Genomic DNA, 18608 nt, shown 5'->3' with positions numbered 1-18608 from the left:
TCTGCCAGTACCTCGTCTCCTACCTTCCAAACTTTACAGAAGCTCTCCTGCGAACCTTGCAGAACTAGCACTCCTGAAAGAATTCAGTAAAGAAATAATCTGAAAGTGGCTCTAAGAGTCCTCTGCCAAAGACTTAACTGCGAACTGCAGATAAATCATGTGTAGACATAAATTAAAAGAAGGCCAGAGCATAGTGTCTTTAGTATGACGCATGGTGAAGTCTTGTGGTGTTAATTAACGTTCAGTATGATGACTGCTTTACATTTTTCATCAAATATTGTAGTAAAGTATGGAGTAGATATGAGAAGCTCTACATACGTCTACTCAACAGAAAGAGAAGGCATAAAGTAACCACTCACCATATAGTTCAGACACTGAACTCTCAGTAAACACTAAAACAAGGTTGAAATCATTCCTCAGAGCCAATAGTCTTTTATTTCTGAGGAGGGACATTGTCCAAGAGCTTAATTATGATTTCAGAGCAGTTTGTGTGTCTGTCAACAGCTCAATGCCTCTTCTGTATCGTAAGTGGGTACCTTTTCTCCTTCCATTATTTGTATTTTAGCTACACTTTCCAGTGTTTGTCAACAAAAAGAAAACTGTCATGTAAACTGTACTTCTAACTACTGTCAAAAATTTCTTAAGCTATGATTACACATTAGACCTATATGAAATGTAAATCCACAGAAGTATCACCTCTTCAGTCAGAAATCAGTCTACTTCTAAAGCACCAGTTATCCCAGATGATGTACAAACATTAAAGTTTTATATTCCAAGTACAAAAACTCACTAAATCTGCCAACTAGTGTCTCCAACATCAATATCAAAGCCACAATAAGTCATGATTTATCAGTCACAAGAATATTGTTATCCAGAATTAAGAAAAAAATTACACTACAAATGATCTGACTTGAGACACACTGAAACATATCTACTAACTTACCATTAGAAATAGTTTTGTGTAGTTGGGAGTAGGTCCACTTACAGTGGAGCTCAACAGTCTTGTATATTGTTATATGTTGTTTTATTCCATCAGTAGCAATATTTTACTTATCCTCATGTATACTTTGGATGCAAAATTGGGAAAAGTGTGGTATTTAGAAAATATTTCATTTACAGGTGAATAGTGAAGTGTACTAATGTAAACAATGACATGAAGCTGCATTCCTTGTAAATAATGGTAATATATAAACTTAACATTTTGAAGAATCCAATTAAAAAAGGAAGAGAAAATTTGCAGTGGTACACATTACATTTGATTATTACTAGAACAGCACTATAAAAATCCTGTTGACACCAATAGAAATGATGTAATCTGTCATGTTTGGTTTGCCATCTGTTATATTTAGAAACTCTTGTACGGATTGTGGAGTGAGTACAAGGACACCCATGTGTCAGTAAATGGGAACCCCACAACTCTTTAATAAGATTAAGGTGGAGGCACCTCATTGGCCAGTCAACTGACTGGATGTTGTATTCTCTCTCTCTCTCTCTCTCCCTCTCTCTCTCTCTCTCTCTCTCTCTCACACACACACACACACACACACACACACACACACACACACACACACACACACACACAGGTGCGTGCACTATGCCACACTGCACTAAGATGCTATTGCAGACAAGGACACCTCTACCTTGATATTGATCCCTTTCAATGATAATGCATATATTGCCATACTTTTTTTAATTCTTCGCAGATCATCTGGCTCAGTGCATGTTGAGAATAACTGTCCAGAGAAAACTGGAGCTCATTATGTGATGAGAACTGCCTGCTGCTGCCCGTGCATACAACTTATTTGTGGCTAAGCTATAAGAATCACACTCCTCTCTGATAGTGCTTCTGCAACCTATTCTGGTTAATAAACATCGGCTATTGACAACCCCTAATGGATGCAAATGTATCAATCATCAGTGGCTGCTAAATGTAACGCATATTACTCTGATTGGAACTTCTTCCACAGCCTTTCAGTCTCTTTCCTTTGCTTTGGACTGCATACAAGTATAATTTGTCAGACATATTCTGCCTGCCATCAAGTTTGACATTTTTCAATATAGAAGTGCTTTAGTAGAACTGGCCATTGACTCCAGGTGTAGATCTTTAAGGACCAATAGCCTAATATACAGTGCGGCAGCACTTGCAACTGTTTTATCACAGGGTTATCAGAATATGTTTATCATTTTATATTACAGTCAATACAAGGTTTCTTTATTTCCAGTTCTGTAAAACTTTTCCTTTCATTTCATAATTTATCGTATACAGTGTAGGTTTAACTCGCAATTTGCATAGTATCTTCCAAGTGATCAGGAGTAAGGTTTTGGTAGAAAGTTACGTATACATCACAAGGGCAACAGGATATATTGTGGTGTGGATACCAGCAGGTGCTCTATAAACGCACGGACAGTGTGGAAACTGGCCACAGTTACAGTGCTGTGTGTGTGTGTGTGTGTGTGTGTGTGTGTGTGTGTGTGTGTGTGTGTGTGTGTGTGTGTACCAAGCTACAATTTGCCCATCATGAATTTTACAAGATTTGAAGCATTGCTTGGTGGCTTTTGTGCCAGGATATTTGACTGACGTTTGTTTAATGAATTTGTTTGATTATCCCGAGGTGAAAGCTAACAGGCAGTTTGTCAACAAGTTGTCATGAAAGCCTCAGCAGTTTTGTACAAGATTTGATTTTGCCGTTATGAACACTGGTAAAAGTATGTAGTTTAGAATGTATTAATAATGAAACAGTTTCACTTTGAAATGAAAGAAGAAAAGAAAAGGGGGGGGGGGGGGGGAGAGAGAGAGAGAGAGAGAGAGAGAGAGAGAGAGAGAGAGAGAGAGATGATAACTGGTAAAGTGCACACACACACACACACACACACACACACACACACACACACTAGAATCTAGAATTATTTGTTTAGGCTACAGATCTTGAGAAGAAGAAGAATGGGAAGGAAATAATGAGCCTAGTTTAGACAAAATTAGACAAAAAAAGAGAGAAATAATGATGAAAGTTATTGAAGTTTGCATGAAATATTGGAGATAATTACAAAGCAGAGATTGATCTGTTTTGAAAATGTATACAGAATGAGTGTGGATAGATTAACCACCCAAATAATTCTGTATTCTTAGAAAAAATCAACAACTGTTTGAATCATAGAAATCGAAAAAAGATCAAATAAGGATGTCTATTTAAAAAAATGCACAAATAAGGATGTCTATTTAAAAAAATGGAAATATGGAAAACCACATAGAAGAGGAACTGATGTTAAAAGGTGATTCTCATTGTCAAGTACAGAACTAAAAAAAAGTAGTGATGTAATAACAGGTATACAGACAGACATGTGGGTTATGTAGATTGTCAATAGTTAAAAGGAGGAAGGGGATTTGAGAGAGAAACTGAAGAGGATTAACCTAATGAAAATGAAGTCTGGGAGGACTGAGAGCCCACTTCATGTTTGAGAGCTAGCACCCATCTCTAAAATTTGGAAATACATGTTCAGAGGGGAAGCATCGAGATGACTTACAAGGTGAAACATATGTCAAAGTCTCTGCTATTATGTCCCACAGCACACTCAGTAGCAAGGTGTTTGGTATTGCTTGTTAAGGCAATTTGCCTCTGCTTGTTAATTCTGACTAACAGCTTGCTACTGACAATGCCAATATAAAATGCGGACATAATACAATCAGTTGGACATATCCAGATTTCATTTAATTTTTCACTAAATTTAAAACACTTTTGTTTTCTGCCTACTTCCCAAGATAGCCAAACCCAATGAGCCAAGACATCCTGTCATTACTGGCTTCTAGTCCTCATTGAATGTATTTCTAGCATAGTTGGTTTACTTCCCCATCCTTCCCCCAATCTAGACTTTGTGCACCATCTCTAGTGGCTTGTTACAAGAGGATTTCAAAACCTAATCTCCATCATGTCTGGACACCCCCCACCCCAGGGGCCTCGTCACTCGTTGGTGGTTCGTGCTTGGCTACCACGGGGTCCCTGTCTTCACATTTATTCCCTTCTGTGCTGCATGTCTATCCTCTTGCTACTCTTTTTCCTCTCATTTGGGAAACATGTCTAGGATGTTATTGGGAATGTTCTGCATTGTCTTTAACTGACATAAGAACAGTCTCACCTTTGTTTTTTGCTCCTTTTTCCTTTCTTTGTTTCCCTTCTCCTCTTGTTCCTCCACTGCAGCGTTTGAGATTCCTCTTTTCTTCGTCCTCCTTGTGTGCTCCTGAAGGCCGGCCCATGCATCTGACGTGTAACAGGTGATTAGGTAACGCGTAATTCCCAGCCCCGGGTTGACAGGTAGGGTTCGCACATACCCCCTGGTACAGGCCAGGCCCATGGAGGGGTGATTGCCTGAGCTGCAACCTTCCCAAATTGCTGCTTGGTCCCTCTGTCAGGTGTTCGAGAGGTGTGACCTGTGGTGTGAATGATCACGTAAGGCGGGTGTGCCTCCTTGTGAACGGGGCCCCCAGTTGGAAGGAGCATGCCATCGGAGATGCTGGCAATCGTGGGAAGTTTTCTCGCAATGAGTTAATCATCTTCCCAATCAATGTCTATGAAACGTAAACGTAATGAGGCTAATGATCCCAAGACCCTTCCTGCTGCACCACGGTTCCTCGTGGTTACATGTACTGAAGACGGTCAGTCCTTCACCACTGTAAATCTGTTTATTATTCAGAAAGGTGTTGATGCAATTGCCGGCCCTGTGAAATCATGCTCTCATTTACAGAATGGCACTTTGCTTTTGGAGATTACTTCTGATTCTCGAGCACAGCAACTGCTTACTGCCTCACTTCTCCGTCACTACCCTGTTTGTGTCGAGGCCAGTAGAACTTTAAATTTTTCCTGTAGTGTAATTTACACCAGGCTGTTCAACAGTCTAACCGAGGCCGAAATCCAATCTTACCTCTCTGATCAGGGTGTCACTGCCGTCCATCGTGTAATGAAAAAGGTAGATTCCTCCTTAGTGCCCAGCCACACTCTTTTTCTCACCTTTGATACAGTAGTGCTTCGTCCAAGATCAAAGCAGGCTATGAAATTATCACAGTCCGGCTGTATATTCTGAACTCAATGCGCTGCTACCAGTATCATCGTTTCAACCAAACTAGAACATCTTGTCAACACCCAGCCAAATGTGTCGCCTGTGGTAGGGATGCACACAAAGGCATCCTTCTGCATCCTTCTCCCCACCGTATCGACTGCAATGGCGGCCATACCACCTCCTCTCAGGATTGTTCTGTGTGTCTTTATGAGCAGGCTGTCCAAGAGATCCGGGTAAAGGAAAAAGTGCCTTACCCAGTAGCTCGCAAGTTACTGACTAGTCACAAGCCCTACATTCTCCCATCTGGCACCTATAGGTCTGTTCTCGTTACCCTCGCTCCATGAAGGACATGGCCATGCAGACATGCGACCTTGAATTCAGCTCAGGTTGTGAAATCGCCCAGTGTCAAGGTAGTATCGCCATCCCCCTCGTCCAGCTGTGCAACAAGCCGTCAAACTCTCACCTCAAGGGGTGAAGCCACCAGTTACACAAACAGTAGGCTGGAAAGGACAGAAGGAGTACTCCCGTAAAGACTTCCCCCCTCCAGTGAAACAACACCTGAATCTTCCTCTAACCGGAAAGGCTTGAAGAAGTCCACCAAAGGCAAACAATTTTCTCTTCTTCAATGGGTCGCCACATGATGTCTTAACCCAGCTGGCCTCCATGTCGCCGGTGCACACCACCAACCATTTTTCAGCATTGGACTCCACAGACCGACTGCACAAGCAAACCGATGCTTCTGTGGCCCCATGGAGCAGGATCCTCCTGCTTCTGTGCTCTGTAGTAGCGACTCTTCACCGACTGTCACTTGTGATGACCAGGTGGAGTATCTCACAAACATTATCCTTATTGCTGCAGAACATTCCATTCCTCGCACTTCCTCTTTACCACATCGTGTCCCAGTCCCTTGTTGGACTGAGGCATGCTGCGACAAAATTCGCTCACGGAGACATGCTCTCTGCATTTTTAACCATTATCCTATAATGGCGAACTGCATTCATTATAAACAGGTGCATGCAAAGTGTCATCATGTTCTTTGAGACAGCAAAAAAGCTAGCTGGTTTCCATTCACTAGTTCTTTTAACAGTTCCACCCCATCCTGTTGTGTGGGCCAACCTCTGATGTCTCTCTGGGACCAAGAGCCATTCCCCAATTTCCGGTTTGACAGTAGCAGACGATGTCCTCGTGGACCCTATTTCTATCTCCAACACCTTAGGCCGCCATTTTGCAGAAGTTTTGAACTCTTCCCACTGTCACCCTGCTTTCCTCCATGAGAAACGAGTGGAGGAGGCTCTGGCAATACACTCTCAGTTCACCCCAATCCCCCGCCCCAGGGCCAGATGCCATCCACACTCAGATGTTGCAGTACCTTTCTCTTGTGGGCCAGCAAATTCTGCTTAACACGTACAACTGCGTCTGGGCAGAGGGCACATTTCCCGAACACAGGCGTAAAGCCACAGTCATATCCATACCTAAGCCTGGTAAGGACAAAAACCTTCTTTCAAGCTGCTGCCCCATCTCTCTTAGCACCTGCGTTTGCAGGGTGATCGAACACACGATTCGTGCCCAGCAGGTATGGTGGCTCAAGTCTTGTAATTTACTGACGAATGCACAGTGTGGACTTCGTTCTGCAGTTGACCATCTCTTTACTTTGTTCACCCACATCATGAATGGTTTTCTGCGGACATCCCAGACCGTGGCCATGTTTTTTGGTTTGGGAAGGCCTATGACACCTGCTGGAGAACTGGTATCCTAGAACTGGTATCCTCTGTACTATTTACATGTGGGGCTTCCATGGCCACCTGCCCTGTTTCCTTCAGGCATTTTTAAAAGACCAAGCTTTCAAGGTGCGTGTAGGTTCTGTCTTGTCAGACACTTTATCCAGGAAAATGGTGTGCCTCAGGGTTCCGTCCTGAGCATCGTCCTCTTTGCTATCGCCATTAACCCTATAATGACCTGTCTCCCGCCGGGCATCTCCGGCTCCCTTTTTGTTGATGATTTTGACATCTATTGCAGTTCTCCACAGACCTGTCTCACTAAGTGGCGTCTTCAGTGATGTCTTGATTGTCTTTTCTCCTGGAGCATTGACAATGGCTTTCACTTTTCCAATGACAAAACCGTCTGTATGAATTTCTGGTGACGCAATTGATTTCTCCCACCGTCTTTACATCTTGGGCCTGGTTCCCTTCCGTTCATTGTAACTACAAAATTCCTGGGGCTCATGCTTGATAGGAAACTCTCTTGGTCCTCGCATGTGTCTTACCTGGCAGCCCACTGTACACGGTTCCTCCATGTCCAACATGTCCTCGGTGATACATCCTGGGGTGCTGATCGAACCACCCTCTTCCGTTTGCACTGGTCCCTTGTCCGTTCGAAACTTCACTATGGGTGCTTTCAGAATGAGGTTTTCATTCTGCAGTGGAGTGTGCTCTGATATGAAACTTCCTGGCAGATTAAAACTATGTGCCAGAACGAGACTCGAACTCGGGACCTTTGGCTTTCACGGGCAAGTGCTCTACCATCTGAGCTACCCAAGCACGACTCACACCCCATCCTCACAGATTCACTTCTGCCAGTATCTCATCCCCTACCTTCTAAACTTCACAGAAGCTCTTCTGCTCAGATGGTAGAGCTCTTACCCGCGAAAGGCATAGGTCCCGAGTTCAAGTCTCGGTCTAGCACACAGTTTTAATCTGCCAGGACGTTTTATGGGTGCTTTGTTTATGCATCTGCATGTCCATCCATCTTAAACCGTCTCAACACTATCCACCATTGTGGCATCCGTTTGGCCACTGGTGCCTTTTCCACTAGCCCGGTTGAGAGTCTGTATGCTGAAACTGCTGAACTACTACTGTCCTACCGCCATGACTTTCTTCTCTGCAGGTATGCATGCTGTTAGTCTGCCATATGTGGCCACCCATCCTATGCCTCCTCCTTTGATGATTCCTTTGATCGCCAGTATGGGGCACGTCCCTCTTCTCTGTTAACTTCTGGAGTCCGCTTTCGGCACTTGCTACAGTGGCTTAACTTCATACTAGTTCTACCTTTCGTGGTGGGTGTGAACGCTTCACCATCTTGGCTTCGTGAAGCAGCCCATGTTAACCTTGACCTTCATTCATTTCCTAAGGGCACTATGCCAGCCTCAGTCTATCACCTTCAGTTTCACAACCTTCGGATGGAACTTTGCAATAGTACCTTTGTATACACTGATGGTTCTCGGACTGACCATGATGTCGGGTGTGCCTTCGTCATTGGCACCCGTGTCTTTCAATGCCGGCTTCCAGCTCACTGTTCAGTATTTACATCTGAGCTCTTCGCTGTGTATCAGGCCACGGAGTACATCCGGTGACACAGCCTTTTCGATTGTGTCCCCAGCTCAGACTCACTCAGTGCCCTTCATAGTCTATGTGCGCTGTACAGTGCCCATCCCTTAGTGCAGTGGGTCCAGGAAAACTGTCACTTGCTTACTCTTGGTGGGGCCAGTGTGATGTTTCTGTGTGTTCATGATAATGCCAGTCTGCCAGGAAATGAGGCTGCTGACACTGCTGCTAACGCTGCAGTCCTCGTACCTCAGCCCTCGAGTTCCTATATTCCCTGCGATGATCTCTGTGATGCTGTCTGTCAGGAGGTGGTGTCCCTTTGGCCTTGCCAATGGTCCTCGCTTAACGGGAATAAGCTACGGCTTATTAAGTGTCTCCCAGTGGCTTGGACGACCTCCTCTCGGCCCTCCCTCTGGGAGGACATCATTTTAAGTAGGCTGCATATTGGGCTCTGCCTTTTTAGCCACCGTTATTTGATAAATGGCACTACCCCACCACTTTGTACACATTGCACCCAAGTTTTAAATGTCCGCCACTTCCTGATGTACTGCCTATTTTTTAACCGTTTACTTTCCCGCTTGGGTTTGCTGTCCAAGTTATCGGCCGTTTTAGCAAATGACGCTCGAGCTGTAGACCACATTTTACTTTTTATCCGCCAAAGCAATTTGGCGAAGGCCATTTAATTTTTAGTTTTGGACCTCTGTTTCCGTATGGTGTCTTTTTTTTAGCCATTTTTCTACGTGCCTGTTTTTAGCTGTCTTCTGTTATGTCAATTAGGACTGACGTATAGTGATTTTTTAACTCCTCTCTGTCTTCGTCTTCTATAGTTTTGACTTGAACATGTATGACCCCAGTTTTTGTTTTTTTTTTGTACCCTAAAGCAAAACAAAACCAAACCAATCATGTCTGGATGGCTTATCCACTACTGAACACTTAGTTTTACAGTGGCCCTCCAACTTTAAGCCAAGGGCATCACTCCTTAACTTTGGTTGACTTTGTTCTTATAAAAAAGTATTTTACTGCTGAAAGTGAAAGACAAATAAGATGTACAGCAATCAGTGCCCCCCAAATTCTCCTTATATCAGGCTATTTGTGAATTATTGAGAACAAATCTTCATGGAGTTTCATGAATTGTAACCCCTGATCTGGGAAAAGGTCATATGTGAAACTGTTAGGTTGAACTCAGGGAAAGCCCAAACTCCTTAATTTTCTGACACAATTCATTTCCTTTTATGGGAAATACATTAGTTATTTTTCTTATTCCATGTATTGGTGTTGATATTAATTTATTGAATGATCAGAGTCACTCTATTGTACACAATGAGCTCATGCTGAAAATCTTGTTGCATGACTGTAACTGTACCATCCTGTCCACATGAAGCATACTTTCTTTTAATGCTCTCTGCTTCTTGTGGAACTGATTTGTCCTGACATTCTGTCTTCCTCAATTAATATACCAATAATCCAATTAATTCATTTGTGCTCGAAACTATAACAATAAATTTCCATGTAAGCAGGTGATTTGGGATATTGTGGCTGAGCTCAAGCAAAATAATTCACTCTGTTCTCCCATCTTCCCCATGATCTTGTATTGCCATCCAGGACTGTAATAGCCTAAAATATTTTGTCGTTAATGCATAATTACAAATGAAAGCTATATATGATGCCATTGTGTGGCTCATTAGTTGGGTGTATAAGTGCAGACTAAAAATTCAGATGTTCAAAGTACAACATATGGTCAGTCCTAGGTTGTTTTCTGACAGCTATTATTTCTTTCACCTCTGGCAATGTGTTCAAAAACTGCCAAGTTACACTGTTCTTTGGACTGCACTATAAACTAGGCTTAGTAACTTATTTCAGGTTGGGTGAAGGCAAGTATAAGCCACTTCCAGTAGAACAATGCCTAAAAAAACACATTGGTTTTCAAATTCAACTTCAGGTTGATGACACCATGACGCCTGTAATCATTGCAAATTAAATTACTCTATGGCTAACACCCATGTTAGTTGCTTTAATTGCAGGTCCTGACCTTGTGCTCTTGCACTGTGTTCTGTGACCCACTGTTCGTGTAATGTATGTTATAGTCGGGCCTGATGATCTACTGGTAAAGTATATGCCTGGAAACCAAAAGGTTGTAGTATCAAATCCCAGATGTACTACAGAATATTTAAGTGTGCTGTTGACCTGTCCTTAACCTCTCAGTGATGCGAAGATTAATGAGGAACAACACGAGTCAGATTCCAGGTTCAACTGTAGCCTACTTTTCCCTGGTAGGATTATGGGGGTAGGTTAGGGACAAGCAAGTCGACAGAGTGGCGTCCGATTTAAAGACTTGAAGCAGGGTGTTGAACCACAAGGAATTACTATCATCATCATCATCATCCTCGTCGCATTGTCCAGTATATTATGTTTACGTGAGAACCTGCAAGCAGTCAGTCAGAACAAATGGCCACAGACATACTGTGTACACCAGTAACATCAGTTATCCTGTTGCTGTGTGTGCTGTTGAACTTACCAGCGTGGCTTAAGTACCTGTTTTACTACACAGACCATAAGAATCCTTCCTACCAACATAAAAGCTTCTGAACTCTAAAGCTAGCAAGTGTTTCTTTGACACATACTTCACATATTTGTATCTTGTAATCCATGTAGTCCTGATTTAAAATATCATCTTAATTCTTGGAAAAAAATCACTATGCTATACTGCTTATTGTACATTTGTGAATTTCAGAGCTGGCAGTCAACTCATATGCCCACCCATATAAACACACTTTTGTCCTGTTTTTATGTTTTGGTATAATGTTGTTTAGTGCAATTTTTTCTTTGCCCAGTCAGTGTTGTCTGTTGTAAATGTTGTTTGTGTGATTTCACTACTTCATAACAACTTATCTACACAGTTCAAGGAGATCATTACCCTTCTTGTGTTGTGTAAATTTTGGAATATCTGAATTGGTTGTTACACAGAACTCTCCCGTGGAAGGTGCAGAGCAAGTCTGCGAGAAATGACATCACAACTTTTTTTTTGTGAGTAATTATGTGTTGACTGTCACATATATTTACCAGAAGGATATCAGTTAATATCAAGATGTCCTGTGTCATGTTCGTGGTGTAATTGAACAAAAGAGGATAGGCATTTAGACACTGTATTGCTTGCAACTACATTATGACAGTGTCTCAAACAATTCATTGAATCTGATGTTAGACTTCCTGATGATAAAACTTTGACTTATTTACAAGGCTCTATATTCTGTGGGTAGGTGTTCCTGCAAGATATTGTTGGTGCCTTAAACTGGAAATCCTATGGTAGGCTTGAATTTTGAAAACTTACATAGCAAGATATGGAAGAAGAAGAAGAGGTATTTATCAAATGGGACTGAGTGCTTAAACACTATCACATTCAGCTGCATATTAACTAGTGCAATGTTGGATATCTGTTTAATGTGCTGGACGTGTAAATAAATGTGATTGTTTAATATCTTTCATCTAAATTGTATAAAATGAATCTCTTTCTAAACTCTTTTATTAAGAATCAACTCTTTTATTAAGAATCAATCATGATATTTTTTTCTCCTGATACTGTTGGAGAGAGTCATGGATTAAAACTGAAACTGTTGCAAACCACCAATGGGCAATTTCAATACAACAATGAGCAATTTCAATACAATTGTCAAAGAAAAGGAGGTGGGAGCTATAGATGCCGGATATGGAAATGTCGCAGTTGATTGGCTGATGGACCTCTGCAAAAAAAAAAAAAAAATAATAATAATAATAATTAATAGTGCTAAGCACATTGTTTGTAAATTATAGAAGAAATTATACACTTGAAAATCACCAAGAGAGACTTCAGAAATTAAATTGACTTCATACTGGTGGAACAAGGTGGGATTAAGAAGATCTTCACTTTAGTGGGAGCAGATATTGATAGTGCCTTAATTTATTAATGGCTGAAAATGGTTATAAGCCATGGACTGCATAAGGAATGATTTTGAAAGTGCAAGAGAGAAAGAAATTCTATGGCAAGAACAGTGAAGAAGCTTTGAGAATGTATGGGAGGATTAATAATGAATCGCAATGATAAGTTGGGCAACCAAAGATGTATCTTGAAGAAGAATTTAAGGAAATTGTGGAACTTGAGACAAAAATAAAGTAAAGTTTGATATTCTTTACAGAAGAGTAAGATGTTAAAATTTTACTAAAGAAATTCTTAAGAAAGACAAAAGGAAAATTTACAAAACCAACAGTGAAATCAAACAAAGATGGGAAGAGTAACTGTAAGGACTGCATGATACTACACATAAACTTAGACTGCTACATCTTGAATCTTGACATTACGTGGATGATGATGATGACACAGGGCGATCAATCTTAGTACAGGAGGCACAGTGGAAAAGTGGTAGAAACAGATATAGTGCTAGTTAAATACTGAAGTTCCTGAATGAAGAATGAATAATGAGATTTCTGAGACTATGCAGTAGAATAGAGCTTAAGACATTGAGGACTGCCCATAATCTTTCCTGACTACACTAACAATCCCAGTACCAAACAACAAGGAAATGTAGTGAGCATAGAACCATAAACATTTTTCTTGTGCTGCCTAGATAATGTTTAGGATCACAAACAACAGATTGGAAAGAACAATTGGAGTCAACCATGACACTGTTGTAAATTGGTTTTTATAGAAAACCAGGGACAAGGAGTGCTATATGACTCTTGCATTCTTGTAGAGAGATTTACTGAGAAAGCAGAGCATTTAAAACATATGATTTACAGACTTGAAGAAAGATTTTAGTAATATGAACTGGAAAAAAAGTGGACTGGAAAGATGAACAGCATCAGAACCAAAACATTTTGGTAAGATTGAAAATAAAGAATATCAACAGGATAGACTTTGTGGAAAGTGAGAGATAAGATTGTTATACTCTTCAATATGTATTGAGAATATATTATTGAACATTTTTCATTAATGGAGAAGGGTTTAAAAATTCGGGTTTAAAAAATATGGTGGCTGAGATTCACAGACAGTATTGTTCCTGAAGCTATATATGGAAACGGTAAAGAATATCAAAACTGCTTAAAAGTGTATAAGAAGAAAATAAATCCAAAGAAATTGAAAATAATGACAATAGGAAGAAAGGAAATGATAAAAATAGTGCTAAATGGATGCAAAATTTTAGTTATAGAGGAAGTAGACTAGAAAGAAATTCAAGATGCAGTATGTTACATCAAAAATAGCAATAGCAAAAGAAGTGCCGTCCAATAACGACTTAATTAATGATACACTTGATGAAATGTTTGTCTCAGGTGTCCTGCTTTACAGTGCTGAACTTGAACCCTTTTAAGGAAAGACAAGAGGAAGCTGGAATCATTTGAAATGTGGATATGGCGGAGAATGAAAGAAAGTGAACTGGGTGCGCAAAGTGGCAACAAAGAGATGCTGAGAAGAATGAGAGAGGAATGGCAGTCAGTGGTTGCAGTTGAATGTAGGGTGAAAGAGAATTCAGATCATCTATAATGTGCTTAACAGATGTAAACATAGCAACCTGAGGAAGGAACTGATTGAGTGCAAAAAGTACACATAACAAGGACCTGATCACAGAGCAAAGAACATTACGCTAATGATGTATACAGATAATTATTTTTCACTCATGAACTCTCTTAGTAATAATCTATTTCAAATCCTGTATAATAGAAAAATAACCCCTCATATGTTTTGTGATGGGTGTACATATAATACTTTGCAGTTTTGTGTGTATTCAGTTGTTTGCTGTTAATCTTCAGTGTTACAGTTTCTTTTACATGCGAAGTATGTTTCCTCTTTCTTGTGGTGTGGCTCATGTAACTGAAATTGTGTGATTGTGTTTGTAGATATCATCAGTTTAGTCCAACAGAAAAGAGGTTTTGTATATGTATATGTGTGTGTGTGTGTGTGTGTGTGTGTGTGTGTGTGTGTGTGTGTGAGAGAGAGAGAGAGAGAGAGAGAGAGAGAGAGAGAGAGAATAGTTGTTGGGGGGGAGGTTGGGGGGGGGGGGGGAGACAGTGATATTTAATTGAGGAGCATGGGGGATCAGTGATATTTAAATGATTTAACTCTCACATACTTTTAGCCACTACATTGCCTGTAAGTCCACTTCTTACCATTTGAAATGCAGTTATACGTGCTAGACATTATATTACAATTTCCAGCTGATGTTATGAGAAATCTTGGTGCAAAGCATGTTTTGGCTGTTGATGTTGGCTCACAAGATGATATTGATCTCACTAACTATGGTGACTGCCTCTCTGGGTGGTGGTTGCTATGGAAAAGGTGGAACCCATTTGCTACACCGGTGAAAGTTCCTAATTTGCCAGATATTCAGTCAAGACTGGCATATGTTTCATGTGTGAGGCAGCTAGAGGTAAGTTGAATAATTATTTTAATTTTCCATGTTTGTGTACATTACTTTTATTCAATCATTCCACCTATTGCTCAGATCAAGTTCAGTCATGTATTACTTTTCATGGAGTTGAGAGGTAGACTGCTGATACTTAAACTGGAGCCTGATACTTTCTCAGCAAACAGACATTTCTCTGACAATGCAGTCATATTCTTTGTTTACACCTTTATATTAACATTAACTATTCTATAAAAACAATTTGAGTCTTTTTGTTGTCTAAAGTTTTGCATTTTCAATGGTGTTGCACACAACAGGTGGGCTACCTGCGTGTTATGTAATCAGATTTATTTAAGGCTGTCGTGTGTGTGTGTGTGTGTGTGTGTGTGTGTGTGTGTGTGTGTGTGTGTGATAAACACAACATTGAGGTTTCAGCATAACAGAATGATGACAATAGGATACCAAATCCTGTACTTTTTTAAAATTAAAGAAGTTTGCTTAGTTTGTGTGGAAGAGACACTGTTAATTTATGTATCTAGAAAAAATGCATTTATGTAAAAGTCATCTCTTCCAAACATTTCTGCCTCTTTCCAAATTTTCTGTCACAATATGTTTCTTACTCATTTAGTTATTGTAAATTTGCAACTCAGTAATTATGGAAAATACTGTTGAGCCTAGTGACACACAGTTGATTACAATTCCTCTCATATTGATATATGAGAACGTAATAACTGCTCGAGACACTTTTTAGCATCTGCACAGGTGTGACAATACCTCTACTCAACACTGTCAGTGCAGGTACTTAATGGGCTGACGGTGGCTTGATAGCAGCCATGGAACAGAATCCTATGCAAGGAAATGAATTCACTGTGTGAGTCAATCTATGGGAAGCATAGTGTCCGAATCCATGTGTAGATGTGTAGTTGTGTATGGCAATAAATTCAGCACGTGGCTGGTGCAGGCAGCTAATAACTAAGCACATGAGAACAGCAGCACTGGGCACAAAGTGCAAGGCAGGTCCACAGTGGTTGAGCTCAGTGTGAGTACTGGTCCATTCCACTACCCACAAGTAAACACTTCTGTTGGCAGGTCTGCCCATACTACGTGACGCATGCACCCTCCCTTGCAGGTTTCCAAACTGCTCTACCCACACCTTCACATCTGCCTCCACCACACTGTCCACTGTCAGGGGTATTAAATCTCTTCTCCCTGAATAGGCTATGTAGGGCTGAAAATGCCTTGGCTCAGACTGCGAGCTCCAGTGCAGAACCGAAGATGGTGCCAGAGAATCCAGCAGCAGACTGACCACCAAAGGAGGCAATTGAAGCTGTCAGCTCTGCCAGAACAGTGGAAGGGCATGGAGGCTGTGGCACTGGGACTAAGCTACCTCCATCAATGACTGAGGGGAGGGGGGGAGGACGACAGTTAAAAATCCATGGTCTCCACCTTCGCAGGTATCCATAGGGTGGCAGCTGACAGGCGGGCCACTACAAGTGGTAGCCCACCCCTGGAACAATGTCGAGATCAACCCTGGAACTCAGCTGACTGGAAAATCATAGTGGTGATGGCCCAAAAGGGAGCTAAAGCAACTGATTTGCATGACAGTTCAGCATCTCCCCATCATTGTCCACCACAAACTACTGCTGATCTTTTTGCCCACCATAACACGTGGCAACCAACCCCGCTGCCAGACAAAGGAGTGGGTTCAAACAGCAGCCCCAACTGGAACACATGGCAGGTCACGGTAGTCTGTGTCTTGTGAGTCAGGTTGCAACAAATCCAGGAGACTCCGCGGCTGGCACCCATGCGAACATTTCACCGACTGCACCCACGTACTGGTGTCACGTGGTATGTAGCCAGAAAACTTGACAATGGGTTGTGGCAAGAAGAGGCAGGCACGGACATCTTCATTTGGGTCTGAAATGTATGCACGAGATGCACCACTCCCAAGTTAGAAGGTGGGTGGAAACGTGCCATAATCACATGCTGGATAATACTGCAGATACTTCAAGCTCTTATAACACAAATTGCCTACCATTATCAGACACTAGTGTCCTGGGGAATCCCTCAAAGGCAAAAAACAACCAACACTGAGTGAGTAGTGGCAGTCAACAATGTGGAGGACAGCTCGATTATGATGGGAAACAGGACAATGCATTGATAACCAACTACCACATGCTGCCCAAAAATGGACCAGTAAAACTGACATGCACCATATGCCAAGGGTGCCCCAGCACTGGCCAAGAAAAGAATTGATGCAGTGGTGCAACCTGGTTCTGTGCGCAGACCCTGCAATTCTGCACCAGATGTTTAATGTCATGAGCGATCACTGGCCAGTAGACGTGATGTCATGCCAATGCCTTCATACATATTGGACCACAGTGTGACACATGCATCAGCTGGAGTATGTGAGGACACAATGCCACAATTGCGACAGCTCAATAGCATTGCTCGTCTTTGGTAAGCATGAAGACCATCTGGACGTTGTTGAGTCAGGCACATAGGAGGAAAAACGTATGCCGTGACTGATCCACACTTGAAGAGACATGCTCTGGCCAACTCGAGTGGACAGCTGGAACAATTTTCTGGAAAAGCAGGTCAGAGGTCATGGCTTGGTGTGCTGTCAACAGAAAATCTGATAGGGTTTGCTGCAAGGCTCATCCATGTGAACACGAGAGCATCCTATCAGTCAGACTATATATCAGCCCCCATTGATAGTCACAATAGTGCATCAGCATTGGCATACTGGCCAGTGGAGTGGTAATGAATATCGTATCAATCAGTGTGTGATCTTATCCAGCAGCTGAAAATGACGGCCAAAAAAGGAAACCAACAGCTTTTGGTTAGTGATGATGAGGAACATCGCCCCATACAGGAATACTTGAAACTTTTTAACCCCAAAAATATTACTTATTACATCTTTCTCCACGTGTGAATAACTATGTGGCACTTCAGCCCAGAACCATGCAGCTTCTACGGTTGCAGGTTCGAATGCTGCCTTTGGCATGGATGTGTGTGATGTCTGTAGGTTACTTAGGTTTAAGTAGTTCTAAGTATAGGGACTGATGACCTCAGATGTTAAGTCCCATAGTGCTTAGAGCCATTTGAACCATTTGAACTATGTGGCGCAGCAGAATGATCTTCAAAGCGCAAGTGATGGGCTGCTTAGTGCCATCCGCATTCTGATGGGACAGGGCGGCACCAATCCCATATTTGGATGCATCACAGGCCAGGTTTAAAGGTTTACCCTGCGTAAAGTAAGCCAGACAGGCAGCCAAGCACAAATGCTGCTTGAGAGACTGAAAAACCCATTGACAATCTGCAGACCAGACTGACTTAATGCTCTTCGGGCAAAGCCAGTTAAGAGGCTGGTTGGTTGTTGGTTGTTTTTGGGGGGAAGGAGACCAGACAGCGAGGTCATCAGTCTCATCGGATTAGGGAAGGAAGTCGGCCGTGCCCTTTGAAAGGAACCATCCCGGCATTTGCCTGGAGCGATTTAGGGAAATCACGGAAAACCTAAATCAGGATGGCCGGACGCGGGATTGAACCGTCGTCCTTCCGAATGCGAGTCCAGTGTGCTAACCACTGTGCCACCTCGCTCGGTAAGAGGCTGGCAGATGTGCACAGTCACTGAGCATAATACAAAATATTACCCAAAAAAGATTGGAGTTCCTTCAGGCTTTTGGATGCTGGTAGGTTGATGATGGCTTTGATGTGGTCATCTGTAGGGATGAGATCATCCTTACTAATAACATGACCCAAAAAAATGCACCTTTTGGGAGAAAAAACTCAACTTTTGCAGCTTACAATGAAGGCAATTCTCCACGAGGCATTGGTAAACTGACCAAATGTTTCATTAATGCTCCTC

The 18608-nt window shown here is 41.9% G+C and overlaps 1 protein-coding gene across 7 annotated transcripts in view; it reads left to right on the top strand.

Moving 5' to 3' along the window:
• The window catches only part of LOC124556725 (neuropathy target esterase sws), a 220050-nt gene that overhangs the window by 179711 nt on the left and 21731 nt on the right, over window positions 1–18608 (top strand). For all 7 annotated transcript variants that reach the window (XR_006968668.1, XR_006968667.1, XM_047130723.1 and 4 more), the window contains exon 23: window positions 14553–14764. Coding sequence is in view for 5 of the 7 variants with exons in the window: in XM_047130723.1 (XP_046986679.1) it covers window positions 14553–14764 (212 nt within the window). In the remaining 2 variants the exon portion in view is untranslated. The remainder of the gene's footprint in view (window positions 1–14552; window positions 14765–18608) is intronic.

Source organism: Schistocerca americana, chromosome X, assembly GCF_021461395.2.
Source record: "Schistocerca americana isolate TAMUIC-IGC-003095 chromosome X, iqSchAmer2.1, whole genome shotgun sequence".
In the NCBI taxonomy this organism is placed as follows: domain Eukaryota; kingdom Metazoa; phylum Arthropoda; class Insecta; order Orthoptera; family Acrididae; genus Schistocerca; species Schistocerca americana.
Note: the sequence above shows the minus strand (reverse complement) of the source record. Positions and strands in the feature narration are given on the sequence as shown.